This window comes from Akebia trifoliata, chromosome 5 (genome assembly GCF_017979445.1).
Source record: "Akebia trifoliata isolate Shusen 1 chromosome 5, ASM1797944v1, whole genome shotgun sequence".
Taxonomy (NCBI): domain Eukaryota; kingdom Viridiplantae; phylum Streptophyta; class Magnoliopsida; order Ranunculales; family Lardizabalaceae; genus Akebia; species Akebia trifoliata.
Genome location: NC_141379.1, coordinates 29,511,065 through 29,527,693, shown reverse-complemented (window position 1 = coordinate 29,527,693; position 16,629 = coordinate 29,511,065). Strand labels below are relative to the sequence as shown.

At 35.1% G+C, this 16,629-nt stretch overlaps 1 protein-coding gene across 2 annotated transcripts in view; it reads left to right on the top strand.

Annotated features, from left to right (window-relative positions):
- The window catches only part of PIR121 (transcription activator), a 43,118-nt gene that overhangs the window by 8,167 nt on the left and 18,322 nt on the right, over nucleotides 1–16,629 (top strand). The window contains exons 5-14 of one of the 2 annotated variants that reach the window (XM_086443553.1): nucleotides 1,280–1,399; nucleotides 1,650–1,720; nucleotides 3,278–3,370; nucleotides 5,380–5,449; nucleotides 6,721–6,785; nucleotides 6,988–7,183; nucleotides 7,354–7,512; nucleotides 8,673–8,759; nucleotides 8,956–9,168; nucleotides 16,347–16,558. In XM_086443553.1, the coding sequence (XP_086299679.1) occupies nucleotides 1,280–1,399; nucleotides 1,650–1,720; nucleotides 3,278–3,370; nucleotides 5,380–5,449; nucleotides 6,721–6,785; nucleotides 6,988–7,183; nucleotides 7,354–7,512; nucleotides 8,673–8,759; nucleotides 8,956–9,168; nucleotides 16,347–16,558 (1,286 nt within the window). Of the gene's footprint in view, nucleotides 1–1,279; nucleotides 1,400–1,649; nucleotides 1,721–3,277; nucleotides 3,371–5,379; nucleotides 5,450–6,720; nucleotides 6,786–6,987; nucleotides 7,184–7,353; nucleotides 7,513–8,665; nucleotides 8,760–8,955; nucleotides 9,169–16,346; nucleotides 16,559–16,629 lie in introns of both variants that reach the window. The other variant, XM_086443552.1, reaches the window with a different exon arrangement.

Genomic DNA, 16,629 nt, shown 5'->3' with positions numbered 1-16,629 from the left:
TGTTGTTGCAGGCACACCCAAGGGCACGAGGAGTGGAGATCGTCAGGTATCATCACAGATCCCGAGGTAGTGCAAGTTTTTTGCATCTACAAGAACCAAGATGCCTGTTTTTTTTTTTTTCTTAGTTGTATCGGATTTTGATACTGCTATTGTGTGGATTTCCCCACTCGATCCATTTTGGGTTCTAAAGTATCTTACAAAGTGTTTTTCTTTGTTTGGTCCATCTCCTTGAACAAAATATTAATGGTTGATCATCTCATTTGCCATAAAAGGATCATTGTTGATTTTTGCTCCATTGTGTACATTTAGTGGTTAGTCAATAAATCTTCTCCTTGTTCATTTTGATTGCAAGGGGATTTTTATTTGGTCTTGCTATTTGCTGGACTACGCTTGTTTTGTGTTAACTTATTCCGTATCTGCAGATTTATTCACTCTTTTTTTCTATGGATAGTTTACTTTGGAGAATGATTTCATTTGTATTGATAAAAAAAAAAAAAGAATGATTTCATTTGTGATTGATTGGAGTTTTAGCAGAAACAAAAAGTAAGTTTTCAAAGGAGAGGAGGAAGATCCTCAAAATATCGTATTGAACATGAAAATTCTTTATTTCTTTGGTCTATAAGCTGTTTTCACCGAGGTATTCATTTGTTGAGGATTTTTTTTTAAAGATGGGATCATTTTGTACCATGGGATGCTTAGGGTCTTTTTTTTTAAATTACTTATTTTGTTTTGCCTTTGCTTTTCATTTTTTCCCCTTTATTTGGTGAATCACCTTGATCTCCTAAGAATGTAGTTGTTTCTTGCCTCTTTCATTGAATGAATTTAAATATACGAAAGAAAAATGATTTCTCCTTGAACCTAAAATTCCACTAAATTTCTTCCTGATCCCCATGAACACATTGTGTCATGAGTGCATTTTCGTAATCAGATAAGGAGTAAATAGAGGATAGTCAACCTTCAGTTGGGGCACCTCCTAGAATATCACCCGAGAAACATTGCCACCTTGACCAGAATGCTATATTGAAAGGATGACGACATTTATAGGTACCTTTCCGAACTCTGTTCCATACAAAGACCTTGGGATATTGGAGAACCACCTGAGAACAATGTTGGGTACTTAATGCTGCAAAAAACTTGTAGATGCTAGCTCAAATTTCATAAAGATCCAGCTTAGTCATTGCCACTCCAAGTGATAGGAAACTTCACTCACAATATTTTTTTTCATTTCTTTCTGTTTCGCAAATATGTGTGGTGATTTATGGTTTCCATAATGTTGCAGCTTCCTGATTCTATGAAGCAAAGTCAAGCAGACTTGTATTTAGAAACCTATCAAGTTCTTGACTTGGAGATGAGTCGTTTGCGTGAAATTCAACGATGGCAATCATCAGCTGCTTCTAAAGTATGCTCTTCAAGTCCTTTTATTGTATTGTTTATTTCAATGTCCATGCTTTTATTCAATTTCTCATCAGCATGTCAAATGTTTCCATGTTTTTAATTATCTCATTCAAAGGTTGCGTCTAAGGTCGTGAAATGACAAAAATGCAAATTTTATGGATTTTTTTTTTAAACTTCTATTTGAAATTTGGTGAACAGAATACTGCTATTTGTTGCGAAGTTTATCGATTGAGTTCATGTTCTTTCTTATGCAGTTAGCATCTGACATGCAGCGGTTTTCAAGACCGGAGAGGCGCATAAATGGTCCTACAATAACACATCTTTGGTATGTCATTTACTTTTTCGTTTATATTGTTTTTTGAGTAATCAAAAGCTTTAAATATGTTTATTTTCCCATTCATATGTAGAAATGTCTGAATGAAGGCTTGACGCTTGACTGTTGTTGTTAGCTTTTAGTGAAATATTGAATGAGTAATCCCTGGCCATTTGACCTTATAAAGATACCTCATTCACTTAGTAAAGTACCCCAAGCAAAGTGCAATACTCATTACTTGGTTTTTCAACTTTAACCAACTGAATTAGGGTCTAAGAAATTATTGATTAGGGATTGAACACCCACGGTGACTTGTTCAAGGATAGAAAATTTGCTTTAGTTAATGTAATTATTATCCTTGGGAACGTCCACACATCTCAAAAAGGAAATTTGTTCGGGATTGTAACAAGGTATCACCTTAGGTGGTTGGAAAGAATACGATGCGCCAATACTAAAATATGCCACTGTATTTGAACTAATGGGATATGATTTTGAGTGCTAGCTCAATTCTATAATATGCCCACCGTACTCATGTTAACGTGTTAGGGTACTAATAGTGGTAATAGATACTGCATGGTTACTTTTTTATGTACAAATTTTCCATTTCTTAACTCAGTAATTGTAATGTAATAGAAAATGTAGTATATTACAAGAATTGTGATATATACATAGGGTTAGAGGTGAGCAAATGAAGTTGGGTTCAAGGGGGTTTGAACCTAGGACGTGGGAACAACACTCCACATGTGTGATTTTAAGAAACCTCTGCAATCTTTAGAAGTTTCATTACATTTTTCATGAAATAAATCCCAAGAAATGATAGCTTAAAAAAACTTAGGATAAATGAGAGGTGTCAACATATTATATTGGATACTTGTCACTATATCCTTGTTCTCTATTTTAGAAACAAGGACAACTATCCTTGCTTCCCATCCCAGTTTTGCTTCCGTGTTTTTGTATTTGGGCATCTGAGTGGAATATAAGTCGATTAATCCAAAGGAATCCTTTTGAGGTGAGAGTAGGTGTTAGAATGTGATTTTGGGAGGATTTATTGTAGAGGAAGCGTCTTTATGTCAACCTTGTCTATATCTCCCTCTCCCATGCTCGTTTAGTTGTTGTTGTTGTTTTTTTTTATTTTTATTTTTTTATTGTGTGTAAAAAGTAAAATTTCATTGCACTGGTGGTCGAAAGACCAACCAAACAAAGAAATCCATAAAACATGCCACAAGGAATTGTAATCACAATTTTGAACGATCGATTCCCGCTCATTCCTCTTTGAACCTTCATCTATGTTAGATAAAATTCTAATCACCATCTTGGAAATTGTTCCTATATTATAAAAATATTTATACTCACCTAAAGAAAATAATGATGATTTTTTGTTATTGCATTGGTGTCTATGCAAAATCATAGAAAACGTTACATATTCTCTCAATTCTTTGTTGCTAAACTTATTTTTGTTATGTTAATTAATTGTGGCTTCACTGGCTAGCTACAATTTCTATTAAGTGAAGGTAGCATTACCTGTAATTGTTTAACTGAAATACATTTAGGTCGGTTATCCTACTTCAGGTCCATGTTGAAGCTGCTTGATGTTTTGGTGCAACTTGATCATCTTAAAAATGCGAAGGCAAGCATACATAATGATTTTTCTTGGTATAAGAGGTATGCCAATAATCTATTCCTTATTTTATGCTCCTGCCATCTTAGATGACATTTCTCTGCTAATTTGTAGTTTGTGATGATAGCAAAATGATTTGAATTATATTCCCATTGTTCCTTAAGTAATTATTTAAAAGAATATCACATTGTTGAGAATTTCTATAAATGTTTTACTATTAAATAGCACTATTTGGCTTTACTTACTCTGGGAAATTGCATGCATCAAAATTGGACGAATAGATTTCCTCTTATCATCATGTTCCTGGTGCAATTGGGTTATGAATTTACCTTAGTCGTAATTTTTTCTAATTCATAATCGTCAGGCAGGATAGAGCAAACTATATGAAGCAAGTTTCTACCAAATTGAAATTTGTTTGGCCAGTTATTATTATTTTGTTTGATCCCCAGTTGTGGCTTAACATTAGCTTCACTTTATACTTTTACAATTGGATTAAATAAAATATTGAGTAGTTCCTTTTAGTTTTTGGTAGGCAAGTGAGATTATTGGTGGGCAATTAGTAAGTGAAGGCATGTTTTGAACCTAGGTCATGATATAAACACTTACTGACTGTAACCAACTTAGCAAACTGGCACCTTCCAATACCAAGCAATTCCTCATTGTAAATGAACATCAGAAAAGTTTGTAGTTTAAGATGGACAGGAACAGAGATGGCTACGATCAATGGTATTAAAAATCTTTGATTCATAAAAACTAGGACACTGATGCGTATATAGTCTCCCATCCAGTTAGTTGATACCATTTCTGGTGTTTAGTTTTTTTAAGTTCTCAGTTCTTTATTATTTATCTACATCATGCCCAATGTGACTAATCTTCTAATATTGTAAAGCCTTTAAAATAAGATGTGCTATGTGTAGGAAACTGAATTTATTGAGAATTCTTTTATATCCATTACAAATGCCCTAATAGGGTATTTATAGACCAACTATCCTATTACAAGAAGATTCTAGAAAACTATCTATTGTAGAGGATTACAAGAATATTCTAGAAAACTATACCAACTATCCTATTACAAGAATATTCTAGAATATCCTATTATAGAGGATTACAAGAATATTCTAGAAAACTATACCAACTATCCTATTACAAGAATATTCTAGAAAACTATCCTATTGTAGAGGATTACAAGAATGTTCTAGAAAGTAAAAAAATGATCAAGAATAATCAAGAAGAATATCCTATTTTTCTAAAATAAGCCTTGTAGATTTTTCAGCACTATGAATAATTAGGAGTTTAGAAATAATAAAATTACAATGGGAAAAACAATAATTTCAAGGGAAGTCTTGAAAGCATTTTTGAAATCCTTCTGTAGTATCGTTATCATGTTGGTACAACTGGTATGGTACTGGACTAGTATGTTGGGCATGTTTAAGTGATGCAACTCCTAACAAGAGGCAACCAAATTGTACAGGTGAATGGGAGGCAAAACATCAAAAAATTCCTATTCTCTACAAAATGAATTTTATAGAAACTACATTCCCTTACCTAGTCTTAGCCACATATTTCTACTGTTTAATCCTAGTCTTTCTTTCTCAAAATACTAAACTATCCCCTACAAAGAGAGATTACTACCTAACTGATACCTAAGTCCTTCAGTTTCTTTTCTGCCCCTTCCATCTATTGACCTTGCCTCTACTGGAGCCATTATTAGACTTCACACTTCGACAGTTACTGAAACAGTGGATGTTTTAATTTGATGCACATTACGAAGTATCTACATGTCATTGTTTATTATGCATCTTTTATAGAGGTGATTGTGTCTGATGACCTGATTAACTTGGTATATGGTCTGTGTTTCCCAATTTTTTTGTTGAGCCGTATGTATTAAGTTAATTTGCCATATTTTATCTATGAACTTATGGGCTTAGTGATATGTTGTAAAACACTATATCTCTGGCTACAATATTGACATGCTATTATGTATTCATCGAGAATATTGCATTCTACATTAATTTCAAAGTCAATATTTTTATATTGTTCCCCAATTTCTCAGAACGTTCACTCAAGTTAGTGTTCAATGGCAAGACACTGATTCAATGAGGGAGGAGCTAGATGATTTACAGGTCCATGAATTCAATACCTTATCACCTTTTGATATTCATGACATTGTATATGCATTGGTTGTGTTGATTTAATTGTATTTTTGCTTTTCAAATGTTTCGTCTTTGTTCTCTATAATATTTTTATATTTGTCTTGGACCGTTTATGGATTCTTTGGTCATATATCCATTATAGTTTACTACGTACTCTACTGAGGATGTGGGCATATTGTTCTCTTATTCAAGTTTAGAATGGTACATAGAGAACGATGATGCCAATTGTTGCCTTAGTGGTAAGTGGGAGGTGGTAGGGGAGAAAGGAAGAGCTGCAGTGGTGGTTCCATACATGAGAACTTGTAGTAATGACTCAAACCTAAGTTTTGGAAGTCAAAAAGTAGAGATAGTCAGTATGCCTGTTATGTTAGAAAGATTGGTGGAGATAGTGCAGAGAAGGTGGGTTTAGGTCTTTTGAAATTTCAATTACTCAACTGGTGCTCGATATCAAAGATACTTCATGGCATATAACAAGAGAAGTGCATGGTAGTTCTCCCATGAAGCTTAAATATCTTCAAAGTTGTAAGAATGTGGAGGATTTATTAGGGTTGATGAGAACCCATGAAACGTTGATGTGTAGAATGGCTAGGATTTGGGTGAGGTTGGAGGAGAAATTCTCCACTCTGTAAACTATTTGTGGATTTTATTGTGAAAGCAGGCTCCCTAGATAAATGTGTATAGGCCAAACGCGATTAGATCTTGTGCCCAGTTTGATAAGCATAGGGAGAAGGCAACCATGGTTTCTTTTTAATTGTCCTTGGATCAACATGTGAAGTTCAGGAAAGAATAGATCTGAATTTTTCCACATTTATTTATGTACTTCTAATCAGTTTTTCCTTTCTTCGAAAAAACAATCATTCACTTTACACATGAAACACTGATTTGAATTAAATTTCTTGCCATCGGTAATGAGGTCCATTGTTATCTTGTCCAATGACAAAAACTACAAGTAAATGCTTCCCTTTGGGGGATTTGCTTCATTGTATTTTCTCTTATGTCCGTCATTATTCAACAAAACTAGAAAATTATTCATGAAGAGAACTAGGAAAATCCCCTTCTGCATACCACAACAACATCTCACATCCAAAAGTCTGATCCATGCCTTTCCTAGGAAAATTTTCCTTTAGTTATCATTTTTATTTTCTGTTACTGTTGGGAGAAAAACATGTTGCTACCGACACCATGTATGATATATTACATTGCAGCCTCATAACTTGATTATGTTCCTGCATATTTTGCAGATTTTCTTAAGCACAAGGTGGGCTATTTTATTAAACTTGCATGTTGAGATGTTCCGTGTGAACAAGTATCCTTAATGTATACAGTCTAATTCCTTTGAGTCTGATGTATGGCTTCAGAGGTGGTAGTTTTTTCCTTTTGATATTGCTGATACTTGGTTTAAATTATTTTCTTGTTAAGTTCTCCAGAACAGGGATATAGTTATTGCCTGGCTTTTTTCTTGCTGTTAGATGTTGATGCCCCTTGTAATGTCCTTGACTAAGTGATAGTGTAGAAGACATACTTCAAGTTCTCATAATATTCTGTGTTGAGTCTCTGGAGTTGGATTTCGCCCTTCTCTTTCCAGACCGCCATGCTCTTCTTCGCGTTCTGCCAGTGCTTGTTGTTTTAGCAACATCTTCTGAGAAAGATGGTGAGTCGCTTTATAAGAGGGTGAAAATCAACCGGCTTATCAATATATTCAAGGTAAAACTTTTTCCCTTTATTAGTTGGAATCATTTATATGACTAGTTACTTGTCATTTATCATGAGGCATTTTGTATTTGAGGCATCTTTCTTTTCTGGTTGATTGATAGATCCACATTTTCAAGGTTAAGGATTTGTTGGACTAAATAATTGTTCTGCCCCTTTTGCAGAATGACCCTGTTATTCCTGCTTTCCCTGATCTTCACCTCTCTCCTGCTGCAATCATGAAAGAGCTGTCAATGTACTTCCAAAAATTCTCAAGCCAAACTCGTCTTCTTAGTCTTCCAGCACCACATGAGCTCCCACCCCGTGAGACACAAGAATATCCTGTACATTGTTGAGCATCTATTGTGCTGTTTTTATAATGTGTATTTTTGTTTTATTTGTTTCCTTCATTATTATTGTTGTTTTTGTTATTATTGTCATTAATGATTAATAATGATAGTAATAATAATACTTAATATTTTTATATTTCTTGGCATGAATTTGAAGCAAATTACTCGTCATTAGTTGGTGATGGCCTTTATTTACTAACATTTCTGTTGATCATTAACCGAATAAGTATGTAAAACAGTGTTAAACTGCTTGAAACCAACATATTGCAATGGGTGGAAGGATAATAAAATTGAAATGGTGAGAAAGTGATGTATATGAAGCTACACGCAAGTGACAAACCTACTTATATAGATAAACTTAGTGTACACACAAGTGACAAGCCTTTTATTATATAGATAAACTGTACTATCAGGAACTGTTAGCTTTATTTTGTAAAATGTTCTTTACCATTTTGATTCTTAAACACCTCAGTTGGTTCAATTGTATCAATTGATGTGTATCATTGAATTGTGTAATGTTAATTCCTTACATTTTATTAAGGTACTTGAGTTTGCTTGTGCCTAGCGGCACGGGAATCCTCTTTGTGATTAAGGGGGTAGAAGAGGAGAGGGGTAGTAAATAAAATTGAAAGTTTTCTTCGAGGTTCATTGTGAGATTAAATCCCAGCCCCTCTTTATGGGGGATAAAGATTGACAAGGGGAGGGGGACAACCATCCTGTTTTATTATATGGATGGTACATGAAATGTTCGATTTATGAATTTGGAAATGGAAATTTTGGTATCCTGTGGCATCTTACAGACTTTTACAAAACCATCATTCAAGTAAAATAGGAAACTTTGTCTTGGGCTTGCCATCTTTTATCTCTAATATCAAGCTATCCAGGAGTCAATTTTCTACAATGTTTTTGACTTTATGGTCATGATTTTATGAGTTCTTGTTGATTTCATAATATTTCCTATGTGCCATCCCTTCTGGTAATGCTGATTGATAAATAGTCTAGTTTGCTAAGACCTATCTGTGGTTATCTTCCATCATTGGAACATATAGGATTGTACTGTGAAGGGTCTTGTCGGGTGAACAATATTTCCAACTTTTCTGTTTAGTTTATTTTATTTTTTAAATGGAAATCCTTCACTTTTAATCACTTATCAGAGACATTATTTGATCGTCAACCACATTGGAGCTATTCGTGCCGAGCATGATGATTTCCTTATTCGCTTTGCTTCATCGATGAATCAGGTACTCCTTATCCTGTCAAGTCCTTGATGATCACATGCCACAACCACTATAAATATTTTCTGGAGAATTCCACTGTACTAGATTGAAATGAACTTTTTATTCAAGTAATTAATCTGGGTATAATTCAAACAATTATTTTAATCTGAAGTACTCTCTTTTCTTTTTCTTAATGCTAGGTTTGTCCATTTCTATGCAGATTGTATTATTGAAATCAACAGAGGGTGCAGATATTGAATGGTGCAAGGAAGTCAAGGGAAACATGTATGATATGGTTGTTGAGGGCTTTCAGCTTCTGAGCAGATGGACAGGACGAATTTGGGAACAATGTGCTTGGAAATTCTCTCGTCCTTGCAAAGATACAGTCCCAGTGGATTCTCATGAGACTTCGTCTTTCTCTGACTATGAAAAGGTCCCCATCATCATGTTCTAGTATGCATTTAGTTTTATCTGCTTTATTCTCATGTATTTTCCTTTAGCCCTCAACTTCTATCACTGCTGAAGGTTATATGTTATGCTGTCATATGAGACATGGCAACAACAACTTCTTTTCTGCTGCTACTGTCATATGGAATAGTTCATGCATATCATACCACTTTGATTTTCCTGCCTGATCTCATGGAGGGATGATTGATTGACTGCCTTCAGTCTCATCATAGGGACTGATTGACTTATATTTTTGCCCGGTGTCTCTGTATATTCCCGAGGTTTCTCAAATCATTATTGACTTTGGTGGACGTTTTTGATAATCCTTGTTATCTGTCTTTAACATTGAATGATGGTTTCCGTTCGATTGATGATCATCATTTGTGGGAATGTTCTTTTTGATCTTATCATCATATTCTGCAAATACTTGTTATAAATGTTCATGGAATTTAATGCAGTAAGACCTATGTATTTTTCTTCCTTGAAACTGTTTAAAAAAGCTGATGCATGATGGAATACATTATTTGGCAAGATTTGTTTTACTTGCAAACAGGTTACTAAATTTTGGTTCAGCGTCTATTTTTGTCAGTCTGAAAATAATTTCTTTTGTAGAAATATTTTACTCAGTGTGAAATTTAATAGACATGAAAACTCATAATAATCAAACTATAATAAAAAAAATCATTGGAGTTTGGAAACGAAGGTCAATAGCCTTTTGCCTGTTGCAGATACGTGAGAATCAGACTGCCAAAAAATAACTATTTTTTGAAAGAGAGGAAATGAACAATATTAGTGTTTCAGCTGGCAGAAGTATGTGAGAGTCCAACTGCCAAAAATAGCTTTATTCTATATGGAAATGAGAATAATAATGGTACATATTCACATTAGAACTCATTGAATGTGCATGCTCATATAAGCAAGTAATATGCCTATAGTACATGAACTAAGATGATATAACTAACTGATCTTAATTCCTTTTTCCTATTGCATGAATTGTGTAATTTGCAAGCCCTATCCACCCTTAATTTTTTTTTTCCCAATATTTTCAAAATATTTTTTTCCTGAAAGTACTGTCCATCATATTTATTAATGAAATTTGATTATTTCGTTCTTAATTTACTGTTCGCCAAAATATTTCATGAAATGAATATGATCAAACTCTAAGTTCCTGCGCTACTTCTCCGATGGGTAGTGCTGTTGTCACCTGTAGGAAACTGAATTTATTGAGAATTCTTTTCTGCCCATTACAAATGCCCTAATAGGGTATTTATAGACCAACTATCCTATTACAAGAATATTCTAGAAAACTATCCTATTGTAGAGGATTACAAGAATATTCTAGAAAATTATACCAACTATCCTATTACAAGAATATTCTAGAAAACTATCCTATTGTAGAGGATTGCAGAATATTCTAGAAAACTATCCTATTGTAGAAGGTTACAAGAATGTTCTAAAAAGTCAAAAATGATCAAGAATAATCAAGAAGAATCTCCTATTTTCCTAAAATAAGTCTTGTAGATTTTTCAGCACTCCCCCTCAAGCTGGTGAATATATGCTTTCTATTCCCAGCTTGCCAATGACCTTTTGAAATGTGGTTCCAGGTAATCCTTTCGTTAGAATGTCTGCAAGTTGCCCTTCTGTTGAAACGTATGGGGTGCAAATTAAACCACTGTCTAGTTTTTCCTTTATGAAATGTCGATCCACTTCCACATGTTTTGTACGATCATGTTGCACTGGATTATGAGCAATATTGATGGCTGACTTATTATCACAATACAACCTCATTGGACTATCCCAGGTGATTTTAAGATCTTCCAGAATTATTTTGATCCACAGAAGTTCACAAATTCCTTGTGCCATTGCCTGAAACTCTGCCTCTGTACTTGATCTTGCTATAAGCGGTTGTTTTTTACTTCTCCATGTAACTAGATTTCCTCCTAGAAATGTACAATAACCGGATGTTGATCTTCTATCCACCACGGACCTCGCATAATCTGAGTCTGTATATGCTTCCAAACGCAAATTTGCCCCCTTTTTAAATAAAATTCCCTTACCTGGACTACCTTTTAAGTATTGAAGGATGCGGTATACGGCTTGCAGGTGTATACTCTTAGGATTATGCATGAATTGGTTAACCACACTAACAGAATATGCTATGTCAGGCCTAGTATGAGAGAGGTAAATCAGTCTTCCAACCAAACGTTGATACATCCCTTTGTCTACAATCTCATTTTCTGGAGCTTCATTTAGCCTATGATTTGCTTCTATCGGTGTCTCCATGGGCCTGCAACCTATTTTTCCAGTTTCCTTGAGAAGATCTAGCACATATTTCTGTTGTCAGACAAATGTTCCTTCCTTTGAACGAGCAACCTCTATACCTAGGAAATACTTCAACTTGCCTAGGTCCTTTATTTCAAACTCTTCTGCAAGATGTTTCTTGAGTGCTCCTTCTTCCTTCGCATCATTACCAGTGACAATAATATCGTCCACATATACCAGTAGTGCAGTTACTCCCCCAAAGGCCGAGTGTTTTATGAATAGAGTGTGATCACCTTGACTTTGTTTGTAGTCCATTCCTAACATTGTTTTTGTAAACTTTCCAAACCATGCTCGTGGATGCTTTCTTCAACCTGCATACTTTCTTATCTCCTGAATTGTCATCAAATCCTGGAGGCCTCACCATATAAATTTCTTCCTCTAGGTCTCCGTGAACAGATGCGTTTTTCACGTCGAATTGGTGTAAACTCCAATCTAAGTTGGCTGCCAATGACAACAAAATCCTTACTATGTTCATCTTAGTCACCGGTGCAAATGTTTCTTCATAGTCCACTCCATAGGTCTGTGTATAACCTTTTGCAACTAACTTGACTTTGTATCGTTCAAGTGATCCATCAGTTTTATACTTCAGGGAAAACACCCATTTGCATCCAACAGGTTTCTTTCCTTTGGGTAGCTCCACCAACTCCCAGGTTTTGTTCTTTGTGAGTGCATCCATTTCCACTTTCATAGCATGTCTCCATTCTTCTTTGCTTAGGGCCTCAGATAGTGTTTGTGGTATGGTTGTGGAGTTTAGATGGGTGAGAAAGCTTTTGTGTGATGGTGACACTTTTTCGAATGACACAAAATGAGACAATGGATATTTTGTACAATTTCGGGTACCTTTTCTAACTGCAATGGGTAAGTCAAGATCATTTTTTTCAAAAACTTCAGAAGACAAGTTGATGACAGGGATATCAATATTTACCTCATTTCCGAGAGTTGGTTCAGACGCTTTTAGCTTCGGCTTAGCAGTGGAACCTCTTTTCCTTGAGTAAACTTGCAATGGTTTCGTGATAACTGATTCAATACAAGTATGTCCTGGGGTTATAGGTTCAAGCTGTTCAGCTTCGGGTTGTTTTGATGGCTCAACTTCTTTTTGTTCAAGTTGTTTTGGTGGTTCAGTTTCAGACAAGGGAAATGGTGGAGTGTTTTGTGTTGGTGGTTGGCTAGCTTGAGCAGGAAAGTCCATTAGAAAGCCATGATCCCCTTGGTCCTATCTTCACTAGTAAGTGTCTCCCCCTAAAGAGAAGATTGGAAAAAACTTTCACTTTCAACAAAAGTTACATCGGCAGACACAAAGATTTTGCGAGATGGTGGATGATAACATTTATAACCCTTTTGAGTTGAGGAATACCCCATGAAGACACACCTAAGAGCTCGAGGATCAAGTTTACTACGACCATGAGAATGAATATGAACAAACGAGACACATCCAAAAACTCGAGGTGACAATTGATTGTGAGATGCAAAATCAGGAAAAAATTTGGAAAAGACCTCCCAGGGACTTTTAAAATCAAGAACTCGAGATGGAGTACGGTTTATTAAGTGGGCTGATGTGAGAACTGCTTCACCCCATAAGTATTTGGGGACATTCCGTTGGAATAACAATGCACGAGTTGTTGACAAGAGATGGCCATTCTTCCTTTCTGCCACTCCATTCTGTTGGGGTGTATCTATGCAAGAGGTTCATGTATTATCCCATTTTTTTGAAAATATGGAGATAATACTTGATTAAAATATTATCTTGCATTGTCAGATCTTATTTTTTTTATTTTAACCCCAAACTGATTTTTGACCATGTCATGAAAGATAGGGAGAACCGTGCAAACATCAGATTTTTGTTTTAGCAAAAAAACCCATGTGACACGAGTACAGTCGTCAATAAATGTGACAAACCATTTAGCCCCTAAAATATTTGAAATTCTTGACGGTCCCCAAATGTCACTATGGATTAATTGAAAAGGAAATGAGGATTTTTTATTACTCGAAGGAAAAGAAACTCGTTTGTGTTTGGCAAACTCACAAATGTCACAATGAAATTCACGAATATCAACATTCTTAAATAAGGAAGGAAACATGACACTCAAAGTTCTAAAGGAAGAATGTCCAAACTGAAGGTGATAAGACCAAATCTGGTCTTTTATTGGAGATCTTGTATCTGACAACAAGGAAGATGGATTGTCAATCCTACAACTCTTATTTTTATTCTGCACATCAAGGTAATAAAGGTCACTGCTTTCCTTAGCATGCCCAATCGTCATCCCCGTAGCTCGGTCCTGAAAAATACAAGAGGTGGATGAAAAGGTCAAGCTACAATTCAAATCCTTTGTGAGATTTTGGACAGAGACTAGATTTATTGTAAGTTTTAGAACGTGCAAAACATTTTTCAGGATTAATGAAGGACTTATGTGAATATCTCCTTGACCTGCTACAGTAGCAAATGACCCATCGGCTAATGTAATTTTTCTGTTATTAGAACATGGACCATATGTGGAGAATATAAAGGAGCAATGAGTCATGTGGTCAGTTGCTCCTGAATCAATGATCCAAGAGTCGAAATAGTTACTATCCGAGACACTAAAGGCATGAGAAGAAGAAACCATACCTGAATGTGCAAATGAACACATACCCGATGGTTTCTCCAAGGAGTTGAGAAGTGATCTTAGCCATTCAATGTCTTTTTTGTTGATCTCCTTGCTATTAGAATTCTCTTGAGCACCCGAGCCATCACTGCCGGTTTGTGCCAGATTAGCATGTCCCTTTTGTTGCCAATTCTGTTGCCAGTTTCTTGATCCTCCCCCATTTCTACCAGAAAAGTTTTGTGGTCTCCCATGAAGTTTCCAACACTGCTCCTTCAAGTGTCCTGTCTTCTTGCAATAGTTGCATATGAGATTGGCCTTGTTACCATTTCTTTGATCTTGCCGTTTGCCTTCTGACATCGTGAATTCAACAAAGATCCCAAGGGAAAAATAAAGGGAGGGTAAAAACAGATGAATAACGAACAAGATGGCAAAAAAAGAAAAAAAAAAAGAAATCGATTCCTAGGATATGAACCTAAGGCTCTGATACCATGTAGGAAACTGAATTTATTGAGAATTATTTTCTGCTCATTACAAATGCCGTAATAGGGTATTTATAGACTAACTATCCTATTACAAGAATATTCTAGAAAACTATCCTATTGTAGAGGATTACAAGAATATTCTAGAAAACTATACCAACTATCCTATTACAAGAATATTCTAGAAAACTATCCTATTGTAGAGGATTACAAGAATATTCTAGAAAACTATCCTATTGTAGAAGGTTACAAGAATGTTCTAGAAAGTCAAAAATGATCAAGAATAATCAAGAAGAATCTCCTATTTTCCTAAAATAAGCCTTGTAGATTTTTCAGCATCACCCATTGGGCTCAAATCTCTTTTGTCATTTTTTTCAATCTTATCTTCAAGCATTTTTGTAGTGGTCATTGTGATAATATTCATTGTGGTCATTGTTCATCCGGTGTTATACCTAATGGTATTGTTCTTTGAGGTGCTGTTCATCACGATTAATGCTCATCCCGTAAAGTGACTGTTGCTTTGATTCAAATTGAATTTCAAACCTCTAGCAAGCTCAGAGAAGACAATAGATATGCCTCGACCCACTTTGAGCATTGTAGTTGTCAATCGGTTGAGTTTTTTATAGAGACATTTTTTTTTTCTTGATGATTTCCTAGGAATTTTGTTGATTTGGAGGGGTTTGTGGCGAAAAACAGGTTAATAGAACCTAAAGGGAATTAATGCTTAGCTTTTTAAAATAATGTTTCACTTGGAATCTACTATTTTACTATGGTTTATTTTCTAAGACCATTTTTGACTCCCTAGCATTTTGGTTGTTCACTTTGGACTTCAATTTGTCTACGTAGCTCCTTTTGCTCACTATATATTCTCAATAGGTCCCACCCAGATTAGAATTCAGTGTAGAAATTGAGAGTTTCCTTCTGAAGGAAGAAAACTTGTTAATATGAAGTACGCATCAATAGGATACTAGTTGTATTAGCAGCTTGTCACAGCAGAGCAAGATGATAATTGATAAATAGTTGAATCCTTATATCAACAAAAATGTTTTCCTAAACCCTACTTTTCTCTCTATGTTCTTCACTGATTTTAGCTAATTTCTTGTGCAATGCTCTTCTTGGTCTCATAAAACTTCGTGAAGTGTTTAGGAACCACTGATGAGGGTAGAAAGTCAAGCCACTCTAAAAGAAGCTACAGTCTACATTCTTAATTGGTCCCCTAAAATATTTTTCATGGCATAATTTTGGAAACCCTAAATTGAATCCACACACACCCAGTTTTGAAACTAAAGCTTTTGGCCTATTTATTTTTAAATTAAGATGGCACTTGTCTTTTTTGATAACTAAAATTGTATTTAAATATCAACAAAAAGCAGCTGAGGGGCCACAGCCATTGCACGAGAGACTATTAAGCCACACCCAACTTACGAGAAAGCCAAATAAAGATGGCATTTGCTATCAATAAGGAGGAAAAAACCATCAATAATTCTCCTACTAGTCAAAAAAGCTCCTTGATTGAGTCCTACAACTTGAGGAATCATGTATTTCTATTTCTGACCTTGACCTCTTTTATCTCTCTTTATACAATTTATTGAATTTTCCATTTGTTAGTTATATTCTGATAATTTTCACACTGAAGTCAAAATAGTAGTGTGATTTATTCCTTTATTCCTGTAATTGAAGGGTGTGATTTTATTCATTGTTGTATTTGATTTATTTACCTGTTTTTTTTTTTCTTTGCAATTACAGATGATGTATTATTTGTAACGTTATATATATTATAGGTGGTACGCTGGAATTATACTCCAGAGGAAAGGAAGGCACTGGTAGAGCTTGTTAGTTACATAAAGAGCATTGGCTCAATGATGCAACGATGTGATACATTAGTGGCCGATGCTTTATGGGAAACAATTCATGCTGAAGTCCAAGATTTTGTGCAGAATAAATTGGCCACCATGCTTCGAACCACATTTCGAAAGAAGAAGGATCTTTCAAGGTGCACAAATATTTTATTAGAAATTGCGATTTAACGAAACCATATAATTCACTTGTCATACATACGCTGAC